This window comes from Aquarana catesbeiana, linkage group LG10, assembly GCF_042186555.1.
Source record: "Aquarana catesbeiana isolate 2022-GZ linkage group LG10, ASM4218655v1, whole genome shotgun sequence".
Taxonomy (NCBI): domain Eukaryota; kingdom Metazoa; phylum Chordata; class Amphibia; order Anura; family Ranidae; genus Aquarana; species Aquarana catesbeiana.
Genome location: NC_133333.1, coordinates 10519780 through 10542194, shown reverse-complemented (window position 1 = coordinate 10542194; position 22415 = coordinate 10519780). Strand labels below are relative to the sequence as shown.

Here is a 22415-nt window from a genome sequence, read left to right as displayed (position 1 = left end):
ATATATCTTCTCCTTATGTCTACATGGGGTTCCAATTTATCTTCTCCCCAAGTCTAGGTGGGGTTCCCATATATTTTCTCCCTGGGTCTACATGGAGTTCCGATATATAATGCCCTCATGTCTACATGGAACCACACTATACATTCCACTTATGTCTTCGTGGGATTCCAGTAAATTCTTCTCCTTCTGTCTATGTAGTGTCCCATGGTGTCTTCTTCCCTCTATTACTTCTCCTTCCCATGCCTATGTGGGATTCCAACCAAAACCCCATACACGTACTGGTAGTTTGACCCCTTTCTGACCATACATGCCTTGGTGTGTTAATAGATGACCATGTTAGTAGCCCTACAGAATATAAATTGATGAAATAGGTATATAGAGTATAACTTCTAATCACACATATGAAGAGTAACGAGCAGAATGAATTCAATGTGATCACACAGGGAAAATATAATATTCGTCAGTCAGCAAGTGGCCGATGCGTCCACTTTATGTTGTATTTATGGAAACCTCTCTCCATCGACTCGGCCCCAGTAATTGCTCAGTGATTACAATAATCAATGTCTTATTATCCCAGCGATTTCTATCTATGTTTCAGTTTATCTTAATTACAGTATAACTAATGATCTGCTTCATCAGCACATGATTCACTCTAAATGGATAAAGCGAAGCAATGTATGACCTATAGGATGCCAGAGCTGTGCAGCCTTCATATTATTGTACGTATAATCGACACACTTCTGTGCACGCCAGTATTATCCTGGAGTAGATAATCAACTGCTCTGTTTACTCTCAAGCAAAAGCCACCGAGCAATTAATACCCAATCCATGATCCCAAATCCAGGCTCAGATACCCCCACCGAACGAATATATATCCCTAGCTCCTGCATTGCATATGTGATTACTCGTGCATATGCAGTGTAACAATATGGTAGATGAGCTTTCCTCCTTGGTTAAGCCCACCTCAGTAGTGACACGTAAAAATGAGAACATGGTCATGTACACTGGCAGGCTAAGACTACACATCCCATAATACCTCGCGTTCATGTTCTGCAATGCCCATGCGGTTCTTTGTCATTCTACTATGCCATAGGTGGCGCGGTTATTGTAGTGTACTACTACAGGAGCACGTTCAGGATGGTGGCTATGCTGGTTCTACATGGAGACCCTATAGAGCTACTGTAGCCACCGTAAGGTTAAGTTCACATGGGTTGGCCCAGTAAAAACAGGCACTCGATCAGCTTTTTTTCCACCCCTGACCACCTACCTACAAAATTACATAGCAGTCGCTCAGGTCTATACACATTGCCATGGCCCTAATGCTGCTTAGCAAAGGCGCCCGCCCATTGGAGTCAATGGGACCTCACCAAAAGCCCGTTGAAGAGGTTGGCTACACTAGTCCTATAGGGAGATCTGGTTTGGCCAGCGTAGCCACCGTTAGGCTGAGTTCACATGGATAGGGCTGGTAAAAATGGGCAGTTGATCCATATTGACTGATATTGTCCTTGCTGGTATTAAAGATGGACCAACCTGAAAAAAATAAAAGCTGAACACCAAAACCCATTTTTTAACTGCTCAGAACTAAGTGGGGGGCTTGCCCAAAGGGAGACACCCCCAAGGCAGGGGAAGAGGGAAGCTGATGGCCACACATGCTCCCCCTAGACATACATGCATTTTTTGGCTGCGGCACCGAATTAAGAACACAATCGTATACCACATGACCCCGTTAGGGTCTTCACCAGTAAAAGCCCCAAACTCCACTTTGATAAGCCTGCTAGAGAGATGGACCAACTTGAAAAAAAAAGAAAAAATGTAAACACCGAAAATCCTTTTTGAACCACTAGGGCACCAAATTAAGCAGACAATTGTAGACCTCACGACCTGGTTGGGGTTTTCACCAGTAAGAGGAGGTGAGAAAATAAAGAAACTCCATGTGCTTATTGCCCCTGCTGGTGTTCAAGATGGACCAACCTGAAAAAACAAAAAGTTGAACACCAAAACTCCTTTTTGAACTGCCTAGGCGCGAAATTAAGGAGACAATTGTTGACCACACAACCCAGCTGGGATATTCACCAGTAAGAGCCCTGAATTCCATGTTGGCAAGCCTGCTAGAGAGAAGAACCAACCTGAAAAAAAAAAATGTTGAACACCGAAACCCCTTTTTGAACTGCTCAGGCACCAAATTAAGGAGACAATGTTGATCACATGACCCGATTGGGGCCTTCACCAGTAAGAGCAGGAGAGAAAATAAAGAAACTCCATGTAGATATTGCCCCTGCCGGAGTTCAAGATAGACCAAACTGAACAGAAACAAAAAGTTGAACTCCGAAACTCCTTTTTGAACTGGCCAGGTAGGAAATTAAGGAGACAATTGTAGACCACATGACCTGGCTGGGGATTTCACCAGTAAGAGCAGGAGAGAAAATAAAGGAACTCAATATAGATATTGCCCCTGCCAGATTCCAAGATGGACCAGCCTGCAAAAAACAAAAAGTTGAACACCAAAACCCCTTTTTGAACTGTCCCGGTACGAAATTAAGGAGACAATTGTTCACCACCCGACCCGGTTGGGCTCTTACTGGTGAAGTCCATGTTGGCAAACCTGCTAGAGAGATGGACCAAGTTGAAAAAAAAAAACTTTGAAAACGTAAACCCCTTTTTTGAACAGCTGAGGCATGAAATTAAGGAGACAATCGTAGACCGCACAACCCAGTTTGTTTTTTTTGAAGTTAGAGCAGGAGAGAAAATAAAGAAACTCCATGTAGATATTGCCCCTGCCGGTGTCAGAGATTGGCCAACCTGAAAAAAGTTGAACACCGAAACCCTGTTTTAAGCTGCTCAGGCATCAAATGAAGGACATGATTATAGACCTGGTTGAGGTTTTCTACAGTAAGAGCAGGAGAGAAAATAAAGGAATTCCATGCAGATATAACCTCCGCTGGTATTCAAGATGGACCAACCTAAAAAACAAAAGTTGAACACCAAAACCCCTTTTTGAACCTCTCAGGCTTGAATTTAAGGAGACAATCGTAGACCTCATGACCCGGTTGGGGTTTTCACCAGTAAGAGCCCCAAACTTCATGTTGACAAGCCTGCTAGAAAGATGGACCAACCTAAAAAAAAAAGAAGGTTGAACACCGAAACCCCTTTTTGAACCTCTCAGGCTTGAAATTAAGGAGACAATTGTTGACCACACGACCCGATTGGGGTCTTCACCAGTAAGAGCCCCAAAATTCATGTTGATACTCCTGCTAGGGAGATGGACCTACTTGAAAAAAAAAAATTCTAACTGCTCAGGCACCAAATTAAGGAGTCAATTGTAGACCCCATGACCCAATTGGAGTCCTCACCAGTGAGAGGAGGGAAAATAAAGAAACTATTGCCACTGCCGGTGTTCAAGATGGACTAACCGGAAAAAACTAAAGGTTGAACACCAAAACTCCCCTTTGAACTGCTCAGGCACCAAATTAAGAAATTCCATGCATATATTGTCTCTACTGGTGTTTAAGATAGACCAACCTAAAAAAAAAAAAAAAAAAAAAAAAAACTTTGAACACCAAAACCCCTTTTTGAACCTCTCAGGCTTGAATTTAAGGAGACAATCGTAGACCTCATGACCCGGTTGGGGTTTTCACCAGTAAGAGCCCCAAACTCCATGTTGACAAGCCTGCTAGGTAGATGGACCAACTTGGAAAAAAAAAATGTACGCCAAAATCCTTTTTTGAACTGCTCAGGCACCAAATTAAGGAGACAGTCGTAGACCACACGATCCGGTTGGGGTCTTCACCAGTAAGAGCCCCGAACTCCATGTTTAAAAGCCTGCTAGAGAGATGGACCAATCTGAAAAAAAAAAATGAAACGCCAAAACCCCTTTTTTTGAACTCCTTAGGCTTGAAATTAAAGAAACAATTGCAGACCACATGACCTGGTTGGGGTCTTCACCAGTAAGAACCCCCAAACTCCATGTTGACAAGCCTGCTAGAACGATGGACCAACCTAAAAAAAGAAGTTGAACACAGAAGCCCCCTTTTGAACCTCTCAGGCTTGAATTTAAGGAGACAATCGAAGACCTCATGAACCGGTTGGGGTTTTCACTAGTAAGAGCCCCAAACTCCATGTTGACAAGCCTGCTAGGGAGATGGCCCAACTTGGAAAAAAAAAAGAAAGCCAAAACCCCTTTTTGAAACTGCCCAAGCACCAAATTAAAGAGACCATGGTAGACCACATGACCTGGTTAGGGGTCTTCACCAGTAAGAACCCCGAACTCCATGTTGGTAAACCTGCAAGAGAGATGGACCAACCTGAAACCCCTTTTTGAACTGCTCAGGCACCAAATTAAGGGCACGATTGTAGGCCTGGTTGGGGTTTTTACCAGTAAGAGCAGGAGAGAAAATAAAGAAATTCAATGCAGATATTATCTCTACTGGCGTTCAAGATGGACCAACCTGGAAAAAAAAAAAGTTGAACGCCGAAACCCCCCTTTTTTTTAACCCCTCAGGCTTGAAATTGAAGAGACCATCGTAGACCACATGACCTGGTTGGGGGTCTTCACCAGTAAGAACCCCCAAACTCCACATTGACAAGCTTACTAGAACGATGGACCAACCTAAAAAAAGAAGTTGAACACCGAAACCCCTTTTTGAACCTCCCAGGCTTGAATTTATCTCTACTGTTGTTCAAGATGGACCAACCTGGAAAAAAAAAAAAGTTGAACGCCAAAACCCCCTTTTTTTTTTAACCCTTCAGGCTTGAAATTAAAGAGACCATGGTAGACCACATGACCTGGTTGGGGGTCTTCACCAGTAAGAACCCCCAAACTCCATGTTGACAAGCCTGCTAGAACGATGGACCAACCTAAAAAAAAAGAAGTTGAACACTGAAACCCCTTTTTGAACCTCTCAGGCTTGAACTTATCTCTACTGTTGTTCAAGATGGACCAACCTGGAAAAAAAAACCTGGAAAAAAAAAAAGTTGAACGCCAAAACCCCCTTTTTTTTAACCCCTCAGGCTTGAAATTAAAGAGACCATGGTAGACCACATGACCTGGTTGGGGGTCTTCACCAGTAAGAACCCCCAAACTCCATGTTGACAAGCCTGCTAGAACGATGGACCAACCTAAAAAAAAAGAAGTTGAACACTGAAACCCCTTTTTGAACCTCTCAGGCTTGAATTTAAGGAGATAATCGTAGACCTCATGACCCGGTTGGGTTCTTCACCAGCAAGAGCCCCGAACTCCATGTTGCTAACCTGCAAGAGAGATGGACCAACCTGAAACCCCTTTTTGAAAGGCTCAGGCACCAAATTAAGGAAATGATTGTAGGCCTGGTTAGGGTTTTCACCAGTAAGAGCAGGAGAGAAAATAAAGAAATTCAATGCAGATATTATCTCTACTGTTTTTCAAGATGGACCAACCTGGAAAAAAAAAGTTGAATGCCAAAAACCCTTTTTTTTTAACCTCTCAGGCTTGAAATTGAAGAGACCATGGTGGACCACATGACCTGGTTGGGGGTCTTCACCAGTAAAGAACCCCCAAACTCCATGTTGACAAGCCTGCTAGAGAGATGGATAAGAGGGCAGAACAATTCCACCCCTCCCCCCCCCCATCTCGCTCCTTATCTTTCCATTCAGAGCTGTGATCTGCCTGGGGATTACACCGCGCTCCTTGCCGTCTTGAGTGGTTACACTTAAAGAGAATTCAGAATTATAAGGAAGAGTCAATCGCATTTCTGAAGCTTCTTCTGTGCGAAAAAAAAAATAGAAAAAAATATAGGAAGAAAAAAACAAAAAAAAAAACAAAAAAAACCACCTTTTGTATTGTGAGACTAAGGAGCGTGATTCGCCATCAGGCTGCGTGGGGGGGGGGTGGGGGGGCAGCAGGTTCAGCCCCCCCCCCCCGAAACGCGGGAGTTCTCCTAACCGGCGGCGGCGGCGGAGGTCGAAAATCCCCCGCATTCCCTTCAATCTCCTCCGCTCCTCACTTAAACCCGAGCAGAAACCTCTTCACAGGTTTTATAATTAGACGGCGGCGTTGGGCGCGCAGGAGAGTGTTGCTATGTGCGGGCGCCGCGCCTCGCCCCTGACCCTTCCTGCAGATTATGTGCGGCCGCCTCACATAATGAATAATTATAAGAAGCTTTATGATAAAGGAGCTCCGTCCTTGGGAGCCGCTGAGAGCTCAATTAGAAGTCGGAGGTGCGAGACCTCAATCAATGTCATTTGTAGAGCCGAGCCCCGTGATTGGCAGCCCCGGCCGGGAGCGCTGATTTTTATTTTTTTTCACCTGGCGGGGGGGGGGGGCGGGGGGAGACCGAGGACTCAGGTTGGCATTAAAAATGGCTTAAAGAGGACCTGTCTTTTTTTTCATAAGCGTTGCGCTGCCACCGCCGACCGTGACCTCATCCGCAGAAGGACGGCGCCATCTTTGTTCGGGCGTCACCCAGGGTCACCGGCTATTTCTTGGACTGGGATTGCTGGCTCGGAGGCGGCGCGATCCTCTAAATCCTGGCGCCTGTGCAGCTCTTTTGGTGTTCACAAATGGTGGACACAGATCAGACCCTGACTGCAGCCTTGCTACAACGTTACCATGTTGTAGTCTGATCACTGGGGGGGGGGGGGGGGGATGAGACAAAGATACAATGTACAGTCCGATCCCTGGGGGAGGGGAGACTGAGGAAATGAGACAAAGTTACAATGTATAGCCTGATCACTGGGGGAGGGGAGACTGAGGAAATGAGACAAAGTTACAATGTATAGCCTGATCACTGGGGGAGGGGAGACTGAGGAAATGAGACAAAGTTACAATGTATAGCCTGATCACTGGGGGAGGGGAGACTGAGGAAATGCTCCTTCCTCCTTCTACAAAGTTACAATGTACAGCCTGATCACTGGGGGAGGGGAGACTGAGGAAATGAGACAAAGTTACAATGTATAGCCTGATCACTGGGGGAGGGGAGACTGAGGAAATGAGACAAAGTTACAATGTATAGCCTGATCACTGGGGGGGGGGGGGGAGACTGAGGAAATGCTCCTTCCTCCTTCTACAAAGATACAATGTACAGCCTGATCACTGGGGGAGGGGAGACTGAGGAAATTAAACAAAGTTACAATGTGGGAACGTCTTTTTTGCGTCTCTCACGCGTTGGGCGGCCCGTTGAGGTGAAGGTGCTGCCATACACACGACGCGCGGGGACGTGCCCGCACCTGTAGGACTCAAGCAAAGCCTTAAAGGTTTATAACCGGAGTGCGGCTTTAAGTGAACGTCACCGAAAAGACCGGCGCCGACCGTCTCCCGTACCGCCATCAGCGATAACGCCGCCCCATACCAGAGAGATGATGTGACCGGCCCCTACAGCAGACAATACGCGCCATTCTCAGTGTCACCGAATTCCCGTGAGACCCCAATCTTCAGCCAGCTGATAAGCCGGCCAAGTCCCTGATTCCCATACCTGGCGGCCCCTCTTATCACCTCCCCTCCCCCCTCATATCAGCACCCCTCCCCCCTCACCACCCATGAAAGGCCGGTGATACTCCTTATCATGTCTGGTGTCCCCTGTCATGAGAACAGATATTTCTGCAATGTGCCCCCCCCGCCCCCCCGCGCTATTCCCTGAATGGCGAGGTATCGGCGTTGTGAAGCGATCCGCGGCACCTTTGCGGATTGGTGTCAAGGAGAATTCTATTTGAGGAAGAAGCGATAAGGACGACGGCGCGGGGCGTTTAACCCTCCACAGACAGACATACGGCGGCCGCCACCCAGGCGCCTAAAACCAACCGCGGCGACAAAACCGCCCACAAACGCTGCAATCTGATTGGACGGTCTCTGTTCATTAACGCCAACTTGGGAGTTTACCGAATCTCCGAAGACGCAAAAATTCGGTCTGAACCGGCAGCTCATCCCTGGATTGAAATGAAAGGAAATGAAATGAAATGAACCCCCCCCCCACACACACACTTCTGCTGATGTGCGTTATCGCATGAGCCAGAACGCATGGAGGCGCAGCACCGCGTTTTAGGAAAAGAGTCAGTAATTTATTTTCCGCTTTTTTGTGTGAAGGGCCCTGAAATGAACTGCCGTGGGAATGCATGGAGAATTCAGGAGAACGTATGGGAACATAGGAAAATGCATGGAAACGTAGAAGAATGCATGGGAATGCAGGAGAACGCATGGCAAAGTAGAAAAATGCATGAGAACGCACACACGCTCCATTGCACCAGCATGATTGTACCATTTTCTTTAGGCTCTGTTCACACCTTGCTTGTGCAATGGAGCGCACCTATGTTCCATGCATTCTCCTATGTTCCCATGCGTTCTGCGTTCTCCTATGTTCTCATGCGTTCTCCTATGTTCCCATGCGTTCTCATGCATTCTCCTATGTTCCCATGCGTTCTGCGTTCTCATATGTTCCCATGCGTTCTCCTGTATTCCCCTATGTTCCCATGCGTTCTCCTATGTTCCCATGCGTTCTGCGTTCTCCTATGTTCCTATGCGTTCTCATGCATTCTCCTAGGTTCCATGCGTTCTATGTTCCCATGCGTTCTGTGTTCTCATATGTTCCCATGCGTTCTCCTGCATTCTCCTATGTTCCCATGCGTTCTGTGTTCTCCTATGTTCCCATGCGTTCTGTGTTCTCCTATGTTGCCATGCGTTCTCCTATGTTCTCATGCGTTCTCCTATGTTCCCATGCGTTCTGCGTTCCCCTATGTTCCCATGCGTTCTCCTATGTTCCCATGCGTTCTGCGTTCTCCTATGTTCCCATGCGTTCTCCTATGTTCCCATGCGTTCTGCGTTCTCCTATGTTCCCATGCGTTCTCCTATGTTCCCATGCGTTCTGCGTTCTCCTATGTTCCCATGCGTTCTCCTATGTTCCCATGCGTTCTGCGTTCTCCTATGTTCCCATGCGTTCTCCTATGTTCCCATGCGTTCTGTGTTCTCCTATGTTCCCATGCGTTCTCCTATGTTCCCATGCGTTCTGTGTTCTCCTATGTTCCCATGCGTTCTCCTATGTTCCCATGCGTTCTGCGTTCTCCTATGTTCCCATGCGTTCTCCTATGTTCCCATGCGTTCTGCGTTCTCCTATGTTCCCATGCGTTCTCCTATGTTCCCATGCGTTCTGTGTTCTCCTATGTTCCCATGCGTTCTCCTATGTTCTCATGCGTTCTGTGTTCTCCTATGTTCCCATGCGTTCTGCGTTCTCCTATGTTCCCATGCGTTCTCCTATGTTCCCATGCGTTCTGCGTTCTCCTATGTTCCCATGCGTTCTAGTATGTTCCCATGCGTTCTCCTATGTTCCCATGCGTTCTGCATTCTCCTATGTTCCCATGCGTTCTCCTATGTTCTCATGCGTTCTCCTATGTTCCCATGCATTCTGCATTCTCCTATGTTCCCATGCGTTCTCCTATGTTCCCATGCGTTCTCCTATGTTCCCATGCATTCTCCTATGTTCCCATGCGTTCTGCATTCTCCTATGTTCCCATGCGTTCTGCATTCTCCTATGTTCCCATGCATTCTCCTATGTTCCCATGCGTTCTCCTATGTTCTCATGCATTCTCCTATGTTCCCATGCGTTCTGCATTCTCCTATGTTCCCATGCGTTCTGCATTCTCCTATGTTCCCATGCGTTCTCCTATGTTCCCATGCGTTCTCCTATGTTCTCATGCATTCTCCTATGTTCCCATGCGTTCTGCATTCTCCTATGTTCCCATGCGTTCTGCATTCTCCTATGTTCTCATGCGTTCTCCTATGTTCCCATGCGTTCTCCTATGTTCCCATGCGTTCTCCTATGTTCCCATGCGTTCTCATGCATTCTCCTATGTTCCCATGCGTTCTGCGTTCTCCTATGTTCCCATGCGTTCTCCTATGTTCCCATGCGTTCTGCGTTCTCCTATATTCTCATGCGTTCTCCTATGTTCCCATGCGTTCTCCTATGTTCCCATGCGTTCTGCATTCTTCTATGTTCCCATGCGTTCTCCTATGTTCCCATGCGTTCTGCGTTCTCCTATGTTCTCATGCGTTCTCCTATGTTCCCATGCGTTCTGCATTCTCCTATGTTCCCATGCGTTCTCCTATGTTCCCATGCATTCTACTGAATTCCAATGCGTTCCCATGTATTCTCCTGCGTTCCCATGCATTTTCCTGTGTTTCCATGTGTTCTCAGAGCGTTTCCATGCATTGTCCTGAGTTCCAATCGTTCTACTACATTCCCATGTGTTCTCCATGCGTTCCCATGCATTCTACTGAGTTGCCATGCATCCTCCTACGTTTGCCATGCGTTCCTATGCATTCTCCTTGCATTGCCATATGTTCTCAGTGCCTTTCCATGCATGGACCTGAGTTCCCATGCGTTCCCATGCATTCTACTGAGTTCCAATGCATTCTTCTTGCACTCCCATATGTTCTCAGTGCATTGCCATGCATTCTACTGAGTTTCAATGTGTTCTCCTGAGTTCCCATGCATTCTTTGCATTCTCCTGCATTCTGTGCGTTCTCTGTGCGTTCACATGCGTTCTCTCTGCATTCCCACACCAATTCATTTTGAATGGTTCTGCCCTACACACGAGAAACACAGAAAATAAGTCCCCGACTCTTTTTCCAAAAACGCACCGTTACCGAACCACGCGGTGCTGCGCCACCAGGGAGCCTGGCGCATGCAAAGTATGGGGGGGCGTCCTCACCAAATAGTTGCCTCGTCGTGCGTCTGCTACAGGGCAACGCGTTTCTGTCGAGAAAGTGCCCGATTTTGCTAAGCGCTTCCATTGTGGGAAAGCATGAAAAACGCATGAGCGCTCCATCGCACCAGCATGATTGTACAGTTTTCTTTAGGCTCTGCTCGTGCCATGCTGGTGCGATGGACTGCATGTGCGTTCCCATGCGTCCTCCGTGCGTTCCCAGACATTCTGCTTGCGCGCTCCCATGCATTCTCCTGCGCTCCCATGCCTTCTCCTGCGCTCTCACACCAATTCATTTCGATTGGCCGCCCTACGCATGAGAAACACGGAAAAAAGAAGTAACCGACTCTTTTCCAAGAGCGCGCCGTACCCAACCACGCGGCGTTGCGCCACTATTGCGGTCTGGGTGGTGCGAAGTGTTGGGCGCCATTAACAATTAATGGCATCGCCGCACATCTGCTGCGGGGCAACGCGTTTCTGTGCGAGACGAAACCGCGCCCGATTTTTGCACCCGTTCCCGACACGCAAGGGCGTGAACCCAACCTTAGGTCTACCACCAACTATGTAGCACAAGATTGGATCCAATCTGATTGGATGGTTTAGGTAGGTCCTCGTATTGCACAGTTTTGGTCCAGAGGTCGCGCGCTCAGATGATGTCACATGAATGGCGAGCCGAAGATTTTTTTCCAACAACTGCGCAGTGCAGAAGGGGCCCCCCCTGATTGGATGCAGATTGGCTTGTTAAGGTCGGGACAAGGGGTGGGCAGGAGGGACGGCTGCCCTGGGTACGATGGTTTATTGCAGGGATTGGGGTACCCCGAACCTAACTCTAAAGGATGGGGGGGGGGGGCAGAGGGGGTTCGCAGTTTGGCATCTTTGCCCCGGGCACTAATCGACCTTGTCCCGGCATTACCCCTAGGTGACAGTTTTTTGTAAATCTAAAAAGGAGATTGTATAATAAGATTGGAATGTGTGTGGCCAGCTTAAGAGAAGACAATCAGTTGGGCCAATGCCGGGGGAGGGGGAAAATCCGTGGGTGGGAACAGTCGCCCAGGCTGGTTAAATCTAAAGAAGATCGTATGGAGATCGAATAATAATGTTGTAATGTGTGTGGCCGGCTTAGGAGAAAACAATCAATTGGGCCAATGTCAGGGGGACAAGTCCCATCATCTCCCCTCCAGGCTGTCAGATCCACCCCCAGCTTTTTGGGTACTACAAGTCCCATCATCTCCCCTCCAGGCTGTCAGATCCACCCCCAGCTTTTTGGGTACTACAAGTCCCATCATCCCCCCTCCAGGCTGTCAGATCCACCCCCAGAGATCACAAGCTGTTTAGGAACTACAAAGCCCATCATCCCCCCTCCAGGCTGTCAACTTCACCCCCAATGATCACCAGCTGTCTGGGTACTACAAGTCCCATCATCCCCCCCCCTCCCCCCCCTGCAGGCTGTCAGCTCCGCTCTCTGCCATATGTGTGGGTCTCAGGTGTCCTTTAACTCACCAGCTGCTGCAATGCTACAACCCCCCCGGTGTGCTGGGCATGCTGAGAGTTGTAGTTCAGGATCACAGGCTGACGTCATAGTACATCACAGAGGCTGGCTGAGACATGTAGTCCCCCCCCCCCCACCACCAGATCTCCCCCTACAATCGGGAGTACAATAGCGAGGCAGACAAAGGCTCCTCCAGCCGGCCAGCCTTCTCCTCAGCAGAGCACTGCACCATTCCCTGCTACAAAACGCACTGCAACCACGTCTGACACCACACACCGGCAGATCGCCATTGGCGAAAGATCTCTTTGCTAAGATCACCTAAGGGTCCGTATACACCTCTGACCGTACAATCTTCATACGATCGGCTTTCTATTTACCAATGAGCTACGTAATCAATTTGTGTCCAATCAGGCAGGTCCTCGCGCCATATAAAGCAGATCGTACAATCAGATTGTAGAGTGTGTGTGTGGTGAGCTTAAACAAGGCCGACGGGCGTAAGATCTTTACAAGCACCAACGGTCAGAAAGGTTCGATTGCACGTGGCCTGAGCGACCGATTGTTACAAGGCCTCTGGTTAACAAAGGACCAATCCCACAGGCCACCGGTTTCCCCCCGTGGCGTTTGAAGGACCACAAGTCCCAGCGGTATTCATGTAAGATTCACCCGCCATGCAAGGACCGCATCATAAACGTGCACCGGCCGAGCGTGCGCTCTTATCGGTTCCTCATGGACTACAAGTCCCAGCAATATTCATGTAAGATTCAACCTCCATGCAAGGACCGCATCATAAACGTGCGCCGGCCAAGCATGCGCCCTTATAGGTTTCTCGTGGACTACAAGTCCCAGGAGTATTCTCGTTGGATTCAACCGCCATGCAAAGACCGCATCATAAACGTGCGCCGGCCGAGCGTGCGCCCTTATCTGTTTCTCATGGATCACAAGTCCCAGCGGTATTCATGTAAGATTCAACCCCTCCCCCACCGATTAGCGCGCACGCTCGGCAGGCGCATGTTTATGATGCGGTCCTTGCATGGCGGTTGAACCCCACATGAATACCGCTGAGACTTGTGATCCATTAGAAACCAATAAGGGCGCACGCTCAGCATTGTGCATGTTTATGATGCGGTCGTTGCATGGCGGGTGAATCTTACATGAATGGTCCATGAGAAACCAATAAGGGCGCACGCTCGGCTTGTGCATGTTTATGATGCGGTCGTTGCATGGCGGTTGAATCTCACATGAATACTGCTGGGACTTGTAGTCCATGAGAAACTGATAAGGGCGCACGCTCGGCAGGCGCATGTTTATGATGCGGTCGTTGCGTAGCAGTTGAATCTTACATGAATGGTCCATGAGAAACCAATAAGGGCGCATGCTTGGCAGGCGCATGTTTATGATGCGGTCATTGCATGGCGGTTGAATCTTACGTGAATACCGCTGAGACTTGTGATCCATGAGAAACCAGTAAGGGTGCACGCTCGGCAGGCGCATGTTTATGATGCGGTGGATGCGTGGCGGTTGGATCTTACATGAATGGTCCATGAGAAACCGATAAGGGTGCACGCTCGGCCAGCGCATGTTTATGATGCGGTTGATGCGTGGCGGTTGGATCTTACATGAATGGTCCATGAGAAACCGATAAGGGCGCACGCTCGGCCAGCGCATGTTTATGATGCAAGCGTTGCATGGCGGTTGAATCTCACATGAATACTGCTGGGACTTGTAGTCCATGAGAAACTGATAAGGGCGCACGCTCGGCAGGCGCATGTTTATGATGCGGTCGTTGCGTAGCAGTTGAATCTTACATGAATGGTCCATGAGAAACCAATAAGGGCGCATGCTTGGCAGGCGCATGTTTATGATGCGGTCATTGCATGGCGGTTGAATCTTACGTGAATACCGCTGAGACTTGTGGTCCATGAGAAAGCAATAAGGGGACAAGTCCCAGCAGTATTCATGTGAGATTCAACCGCCATGCAAAGACCGCATCATAAACATGCACCGGCCGAGCGTGCGCCCTTATTGGTTTCTCATGGACCATTCATGTAAGATTCAACTTCTACGCAACGACTGCATCATAAACATGCACAATGCCGAGCGTGCGCCCTTATTGGTTTCTCATGGACTATAAGTCCCAGCAGTATTCATGTAAGATTCAACCCTTCACCGATAAGCGCGCACGCTTGGCAGGCGCATGTTTATGATGTGGTCGTTGCATGGCGGTTGAATCTCACGTGAATACCGCTGACACTTGTGATCCATGAGAAACCGGTAAGGGTGCACACTCGGCAGGCGCATGTTTATGATGCGGTCGTTGCGCGGCAGTTGAATCTTACATGAATGGTCCATGAGAAACCGATAAGGGCGCACGCTCGACTGGCGCATGTTTATGATGCGGTCATTGCATGGCGATTGAATCTTACATGAATGGTCCATGAGAAACCGATAAGGGCGCACGCTCGACTGGCGCATGTTTATGATCCGGTCCTTGCATGGTGGTTGAATCTCACATGAATACTGCTGGGACTTATGGTCCATGAGAAACCGGTAAGGGTGCACGCTCGGCAGGCGCATGTTTATGATGGGGTTGTTGCGCGGCGGTTGGATCTTACATGAATGGTCCATGAGAAACCGGTAAGGGTGCACGCTCGGCAGGCGCATGTTTATGATGGGGTTGTTGCGCGGCGGTTGGATCTTACATGAATGGTCCATTAGAAACCAATAAGGGCGCACGCTCGGCAGGCGCATGTTTATGATGCGGTCATTGGATGACGATTGAATCTTACATGAATGGTCTTTGAGAAACCGATAAGGGCGCACGCTCGGCAGGCGCATGTTTATGATGTGGTCGTTGCATGGCGGGTGAATCTTACGTGAATACCGCTGAGACTTGTGGTCCATGAGAAACCGATAAGGGCACAAGTCGCAGCAGTATTCATGTAAGATTCAACCGCCATGCAACGCTTGCATCATAAACATGCGCCGGCCAAACGTGCGCCCTTATCGGTTTCTCATGGACTACAAGTCCCAGCGGTATTCATGTAAGATTCAGCCCCCCACTGATAAGGGCGCACGCTCGGCAGGCGCAAGTTTCTGATGCGTAAGCCACATCAGCCAATCGCCGCCCACCTTCCGCCAGTTTAGCAGCCATTGGGGCGCCAAAAGGCGATTTCTGATTGGTCGCCAATCTTCGCCATTGGCTACCGGTCCCTCTCGCCGGGGGGGCCAGGTCGCCCGACCCTTAAAGAGCCCAGATACAGTAATGGAAACTCAATTCCCTCCAGGAGCAGACGGCACGGTATAATTACTGCAGAAAAACTTGGCAGGTAAGTACAGCGCTCATTAGATTGGTATTATTAGGACGCATCCGCTTTACCGTAGGGAATAAGACCCGATATAGAACAATTATCACCAGCCGGGTAACAGCCAAGGATGACAGTAAATATATTAATGAAGCAAATGCGTGGGGGGGTGGGAAGAGGAGGAGGGGGCGGGGGGGGGGGTCGCAGATTGAAGCCCTGCAGGTTAAAAAAAGAAAACGTTGCAACGGTTGGAAGATTCCCTATGCAGTGGGATTATTGTCTCCCCCTACCCAACGCATGCCGAGATCCCGAATATCAGAACGGACAGGCACTGCAGAGGAGTCCTCCTGACCACACACACTGCAAGATCCGTGCAAAGCTGCACCCCCCCCCAGATCTCTCCACGCCGCATGTGCGTTAAAACACCCCCCCCTCCTCCCCCAACAACTGCATAGAATTTCCAGCATGCAGAACAGCACCCGCACCCTCAGAGCTGACACTCTAACCACTAAAAAAAAAAAAAAAAAAAAAGCAACACAGTTTTCCGTAGCTGAGTCGGAAAAGATTCGCCGCTGCGTTGGCGTTTTTTTATGCAACCGCTAAGAGAATTGTTGCAATTTTTTTTTTTTTTGGAGGGCGCTTTCGCGACTTTATTGGAAACATTGAAAGGCGTTGGAGGATGTTATGCGGCGGCGTGATGTCACATTACTACCGGTAATATAAGCGCCGCGCAAACTGTTGGCGCTAAATAAATCCTGAGCGATAAAAAATTATTATTAATAACACAATAGAAGTATTAATTGTGTTTCGAGTTTTTTTTTACTTAACGGCTGGCGTATGTTGAGCGGCGAACGCCGGCGCGATAAAAAAATTGCTACCAATAATGATAATATCAATTGTATTAATTTTGAGATTATTATTATTGTATATTAATATTGTTGTTGTTTTTTTTAAATTTTTTTTTTATATATTATATTATATTTTTATATATTTTTCTTTTTCTAAATAAATATTATCTAATAAATATATAACAATAATAATAATAATAATAACATATAAAAACAACAATAATAATATTATATTTGTATATTTTATTATTGTTATATATTTATTATTATTCTTAGAATTATTTATTATTGTTGTTTTTATATATTATTATTGTTATATAGTTATTATTACTAGAATTATTTATTGTTTTTCATGTTGTTTTTATATATTATTACTGTTATATATTTATTATTATTATTATTATTATTATTATTAGAATTATTTATTGTTTTTCATGTTGTTTTTATATATTGTTATTATTATTGTTATATATTTATTATTATTATTAGAATTATTTATTATTTTTCACATTGTTTTTATATATTGTTAGATATGTATTATTATTTTTAGAATTATTTATTATTTTTCACATTGTTTTTATATATTATTATTATTATTATTATATATTTATTATTATTACTAGAATTATTTATTATTTTTCACATTATTTTCATATATTATTATTATTGTTATATATTTATTATTATTATTAGATATGTATTATTATTTTTAGAATTATTTATTATTTTTCACATTGTTTTTATATATTATTATTATTATTATTATTGTTTTATATTTATTATTATTTTTAGAATTACTTTTTCTTTTTCACATTATTTTCATATATTATTATTATTGTTATATATTTATTATTATTATTAGAATTATATATTATTTTAATTTTTTTTTATTTTATATATATTACTATTAAATGGGGTTTATATAGCGCCAACAGTTTGCGCAGCGTTTCTAATTAAAAGGAAATAACCATGTTACATGAACTTTTTTGCCCCCCCCTCCCCCCCCCCCATTTATTGATTATTTTCTGTAGCATTGATCCATATAAAAAAAAAAAAAAAAGTCACTTACTTGCATGCAGCGTGGTGAGCAGCAGAGACAAAAGTAAGGTGTCATATCCATCCATCCTGATCAGGTCCTCAATCTGGTCCCCTCTTGGCTCTCTTTGTCGCAATGTTCCGGAGGGGCTTTCCACTCTTTACAGTCCCTCTGCTGTTACCAATGGTCCCCTCTGCTGTTAAGGGTCCCTCTGCGGTGGTCCTGCAGTCAGCGCAGACCCGCACTAGTGATTCCCCAGTTGAACTGCGCTCCAGCGTATGTGTCTGCAGCAGCAGCAGCTTCTCCTGCACTCTGCTGTCTACTGGTCCCTCTCTCTGCAGTGGATTTAGTGAGAGAGGCTATTCCCTCCTCTCCTCTCTACCATTGGAGAGAAAGTTCATTCTGCTGTAGAATAAAAGGAGGATTCTCCTCCTACTCTGCATGTGTGTGTGAGTCTCCCCCCCCATTCCCTCCTGCTCTCAGGTCCCCCCCCCCCAACCCTCCCTCCTTTCCTCCCTGCACTGCCTCTGCTAACTTAGATCATCTGCCGTCTGCATGAACTTTACCAGCCGAGAGAGCTGACTGCAACCTGACGCCAGGCAGCCAGCGCCATGCAGCAAAAAACGCTGCGCTGTCGCAGGGTGACGCCGCTCCGCTGTTGTGGCTTGGGGTGGCTTGAAGCTTCCTCAGAAGGGTTTCAATGTTCAATTTGAAGCTTCACCAGAAAGGTTTTAATGTTCAATTTGAAGCTTCACCAGAAAGGTTTTAATGTTCAATCTGAAGCTTCAACAGAAGGGCTTCAATGTTCGATCTGAAGCTTCAACAGAAGGGCTTCAATGTTCGATCTGAAGCTTCAACAGAAGGGCTTCAATGTTCGATCTGAAGCTTCAACAGAAGGGCTTCAATGTTCGATCTGAAGCTTCAACAGAAGGGCTTCAATGTTCGATTTGAAGCTTCAACAGAAGGGCTTCAATGTTCGATTTGAAGCTTCAACAGAAGGGCTTCAATGTTCGATTTGAAGCTTCAACAGAAGGGCTTCAATGTTCGATTTAAAGCTTCAACAGAAGGGCTTCAATGTTTCGATCTGAAGCTTCAACAGAAGGGCTTCAATCTTCGATCTGAAGCTTCAACAGAAGGTCTTCAATGTTCAATTTGAAGCTTCAACAGAAGGGTTCAATGTTCGATTTGAGGCTGCACCAGAATGGATCCAATGTTCGATTTGAAGCTTCAACAGAAGGGCTTCAATGTTCGATCTGAAGCTTCACCAGAAGGGTTTCAATGTTCAGTTTGAAGCTTCAACAGAAGGGCTTCAATGTTCAATTTAGAAGCTTCAACAGAAGGGTTTCAATGTTCGATTTGAAGCTTCAACAGAAGGGCTTCAATGTTCGATTTTAAGCTTCAACAGAAGGGTTTCAGTGTTCAATTTGAGGCTTCACCAGAATGGATTCAACGTTCGCTTTGAAGCTTCAACAGAAGGGTTTCAATGCTCGATTTGAAGCTTCACCAGAAGGGTTTTAATGCTCAATTTGAAGCTTCACCAGAAGGGTTTTAATGCTCGATTTGAAGCTTCACCAGAAGGGTTTTAAATGTTCAGTTTGAAGCTTCAACAGAAGGGCTTCAATGTTCGATTTGAAGCTTCACCAGGAGGGTTTCAATGTTCAGTTTGAAGCTTCAACAAAAGGTCTTCAGTGTTTGATTGGAAGCTTCACCAGAAGGGCTTCAATGTTTGATTTGAAGCTTCACCAGAAGGGTTTAAACGCTCAGCTTGAAGCTGAGGGGCTTTGACGTCCAATTTGAGCCTTCACTAGAAAGGCTTCAATATGCAATCTGAGGCTTCATCGGAAAGGCTTCAACGCGTGACTTGAAGCTTCACCAAAAGGTCTTCAATGGTCAATTTGAAGCTTCACTAGAAGGGCTTCAGTGCTAAATTTGGAGCTTTATCATAAGGGCGTGTTTTGAAGCTTCACCAGCAGAGTTTCTTGATTTAAAGTTTCACCAGAAGGGCTTCAACATGGACTTTGAAACTTCACCAGAAGAGCTTTAATGCGTGTCTTGAAGCTTCACCAGAAGGGCTTCAGTGTTCAATTTGAAGCTTCACCAGAAGGGCTTCAATGTGCAATTTAAAGCTTCATCAATGGACTTCGCAATGCAATTAGAAGCTTCACTAGAAATGCTTCATTGCTCGATTTGGATCTTTATCATAAGGGCCTCAACGCATGCTTTAAAACTTCACCAGGAGGGCTTCAACGCCTGTTTCAGCATTTGGTTTGAAGCTTTACCAGTAGGGCTTCAATGTTCAATTTGAAAAAAAAAAAGTCTTTTGTAGACTCTAACAGGTTTTCTTCTAAGATTGCCCTGTATTAGGCCCCATCCATATTCCCATCAACTCTGACCAGCTTCCCTGTCCCTGCTGAGGAAAAGCATCCCCACCACATGATGCTGCCACCACCATGTTTCACGGTGGGGATGGTGTGTTCAGGGTGATGTGCAGTGTTAGTTTTCCTCCACACATAGCGCTTTCCTTTTAGGTCAAAAATTCAATTTTGGTCTCATCTGACCAGATCACCTTCTTCCACATGTTTGCTGTGTCCTCCACATGGCTTCTCACAAACTACAAACAGGACTTCTTATGGCTTTCTGTCACCAATGTCTTTCTTCTTGTCACTCTTCCATAAAGGGCAGATTTGTGGAGAACACGACTAATAGTTGTCCTGTGGACAGATTCTCCCACCTGAGCTGTGGATCTCTGCAGCTCCTCCAGAGTTACCATGGACCTCTTGGCTGCTTCTCTGATGAATGCTCTCCTTGCCCGGCCGGTCAGTTTAGGTGGACGGCCATGTCTTGGTAGGTTTGCAGTTGTGCCATACTCTTTCCGTTTTCAGATGATGGATTGAACAGAGCTCCGTGAGATGTTCAAAGCTTGGGAGATTTTTTTCGAACCTAAACCAGCTTTAAACTTCTCCACAACGTTATCCCTGACCTGTCTGGTGTGTTCCTTGGCCTTCATGATGCTGTTTGTTCACAAAGGCTCTCTAACAAACCTCTGAGGGCTTCACAGAACAGCTGTATTTATACTGAGATTAATCTACACACAGGTGGACTCTATTTACTAATTAGGAGACTTCTGAAAGCAATCGGTTCCACTAGATTTTAGTTAGGGGGTATCAGAGTAAAGGGGGCTGAATACAAATGCCCCCCTACACTTTTCACATATTTATTTGTAAAAACGTTGAAAACCATTTATCATTTTCCTTCCACTTCATAATTATGTGCCACTTTGTGTTGGTCTATCTCATACAGTGATGGCAAACCTCGGCACCCCAGATGTTTTGGAACTACATTTCCAATGATGCTCAACTACACTGCAGAGTGCATGAGCATCATGGGAAATGTAGTTCCAAAACATCTGGGGTGCCAAGGTTCACCATCACGTTCCACATGACAAAATGTGGAACGTTTCAAGGGGTATGAATACTTTTTCAAGGCACTGTATAACAGGGGACAGGGGGAGGTATCAACGTCCACCACATCTCATATAAATGGGCCCCGTAATGGTGGCCAGACATGGCGTGAATTGAGTTATGTGATCTATCAGAAAATGATCATTTAATTGGTTACAAATGGTTTTCCGACACAAATACGAATATTGATTGATTGTAAATATGATTGGCAAACTTTCGCCACCATTGAGGGACTTGGACTTGAGTCCCATCGATTGACAGTTCACTAAATCAATTGAATGGAGGAGGGCATTTGGTTTGATCGATTGAATGATAACCCCAATCTTTTTTTTTTTCATTTTGAACGGCGCGCAACTTCATGGAATAAAATCTATTTTAACCTCTTGCCGCCCACAACAAAAAGAGTGGGCATTGCGCACGTTGCACATGTGCATCAAAGGGCGGCCGAGGTGGCCAAGCACGGAGATCGAGCTATCAGGCCCCATTTACATATTATGAAGCGGGAACAAGCGTTCTCACTCGCGATTTTTGTTTTGCACGATTTTTTATGCGATTCCGCATGTTGCGCATGGGGTAAGCCCATTCACTTCATCGGGCTGCCCTATACGTGTTTGTCACCCTAAAGAAGCTCTCGCCCTTTTTGGCTCAAAAAACTTAGCGTGATTTTTAAAAGTGTATTTTGCCACGATTACTGCACAATTCTGGTGTGTGACAACCATGGCGTTCGGGGGGGTCCCATTAAGAATAAATGGCACCCAAACACGCGTCGCTTGTTTTGCCGCGATTTTGGAATTGCAGGCAGAATCGCGGCGAAGGGGGCCTTTAGAGATACACTATATTGTCAAAAGTATTGGGACGCCTGTCTTTACACACACATGAACTTTAATGACATCCCAGTCTTAGTCCGTAGGGTTCAATATTGAGTTGGCTCCGCCCTTTGCAGCTATAACAGCTTCAACTCTTCTGGGAAGGCCGTCCACAAGGTTTAGGAGTGTGTCTATGGGAATGTTTGACCATTCTTCCAGAAGCGCGTTTGTGAGGTCAGGCATGATGTTGGATGAGAAGGCCTGGCTTGCAGTCTCCACTCCAATTCATCCCAAAGGTGTTCGGGTTGGGGTCAGGACTCTGTGCAGGCCATATGAAAGTCCACACCAATACACCGATGTTTATGCAATGACAAAAGTCCCGCAATGGCAATGTCCCGCTCCAATTTCACCTCTTTGTTCTATGCAGGCCAGTCAAGTTCCTCCACCCCAAACTCGCTCATCCATGTCTTTATGGACCTTGCTTTGTGCTCTGGTGCGCAGTCATGTTGGAACAGGAAGGGGCCATCCCCAAACTGTTCCCACAAAGTTGGGAGCATGAAATTGTCCAAAATGTCTTGTAATGTATGCCGACGCATTAAGAGTTCCCTTCACTGGAACTAAGGGGCCAAGCCCAACCCCTAAAAAACAACCCCCCCCACCATAATCCCCCCTCCACGAAATGATTTGGACCAGTGCACAAAGCAAGGTCCATAAAGACATAGAGGAGCGAGTTTGGGGTGGAGGAACTTGACTGGACCTGCACAATGATGGGACATTGTTACGGACGCCAGGTCATTTTGTACTTCTA

At 46.3% G+C, this 22415-nt stretch overlaps 1 protein-coding gene across 1 annotated transcript in view; it reads right to left on the bottom strand.

The window, feature by feature from the left end:
- Positions 1 to 17746, bottom strand: part of KIRREL2 (kirre like nephrin family adhesion molecule 2) — a 54919-nt gene extending 37173 nt beyond the window's left edge. The window contains exon 1 of the mRNA XM_073601604.1: positions 17374 to 17746. Coding sequence (XP_073457705.1) covers positions 17374 to 17428 — 55 coding nt within the window. The 5' untranslated portion in view covers positions 17429 to 17746. The remainder of the gene's footprint in view (positions 1 to 17373) is intronic.
- Between the last annotated feature and the right edge of the window lie 4669 nt (positions 17747 to 22415).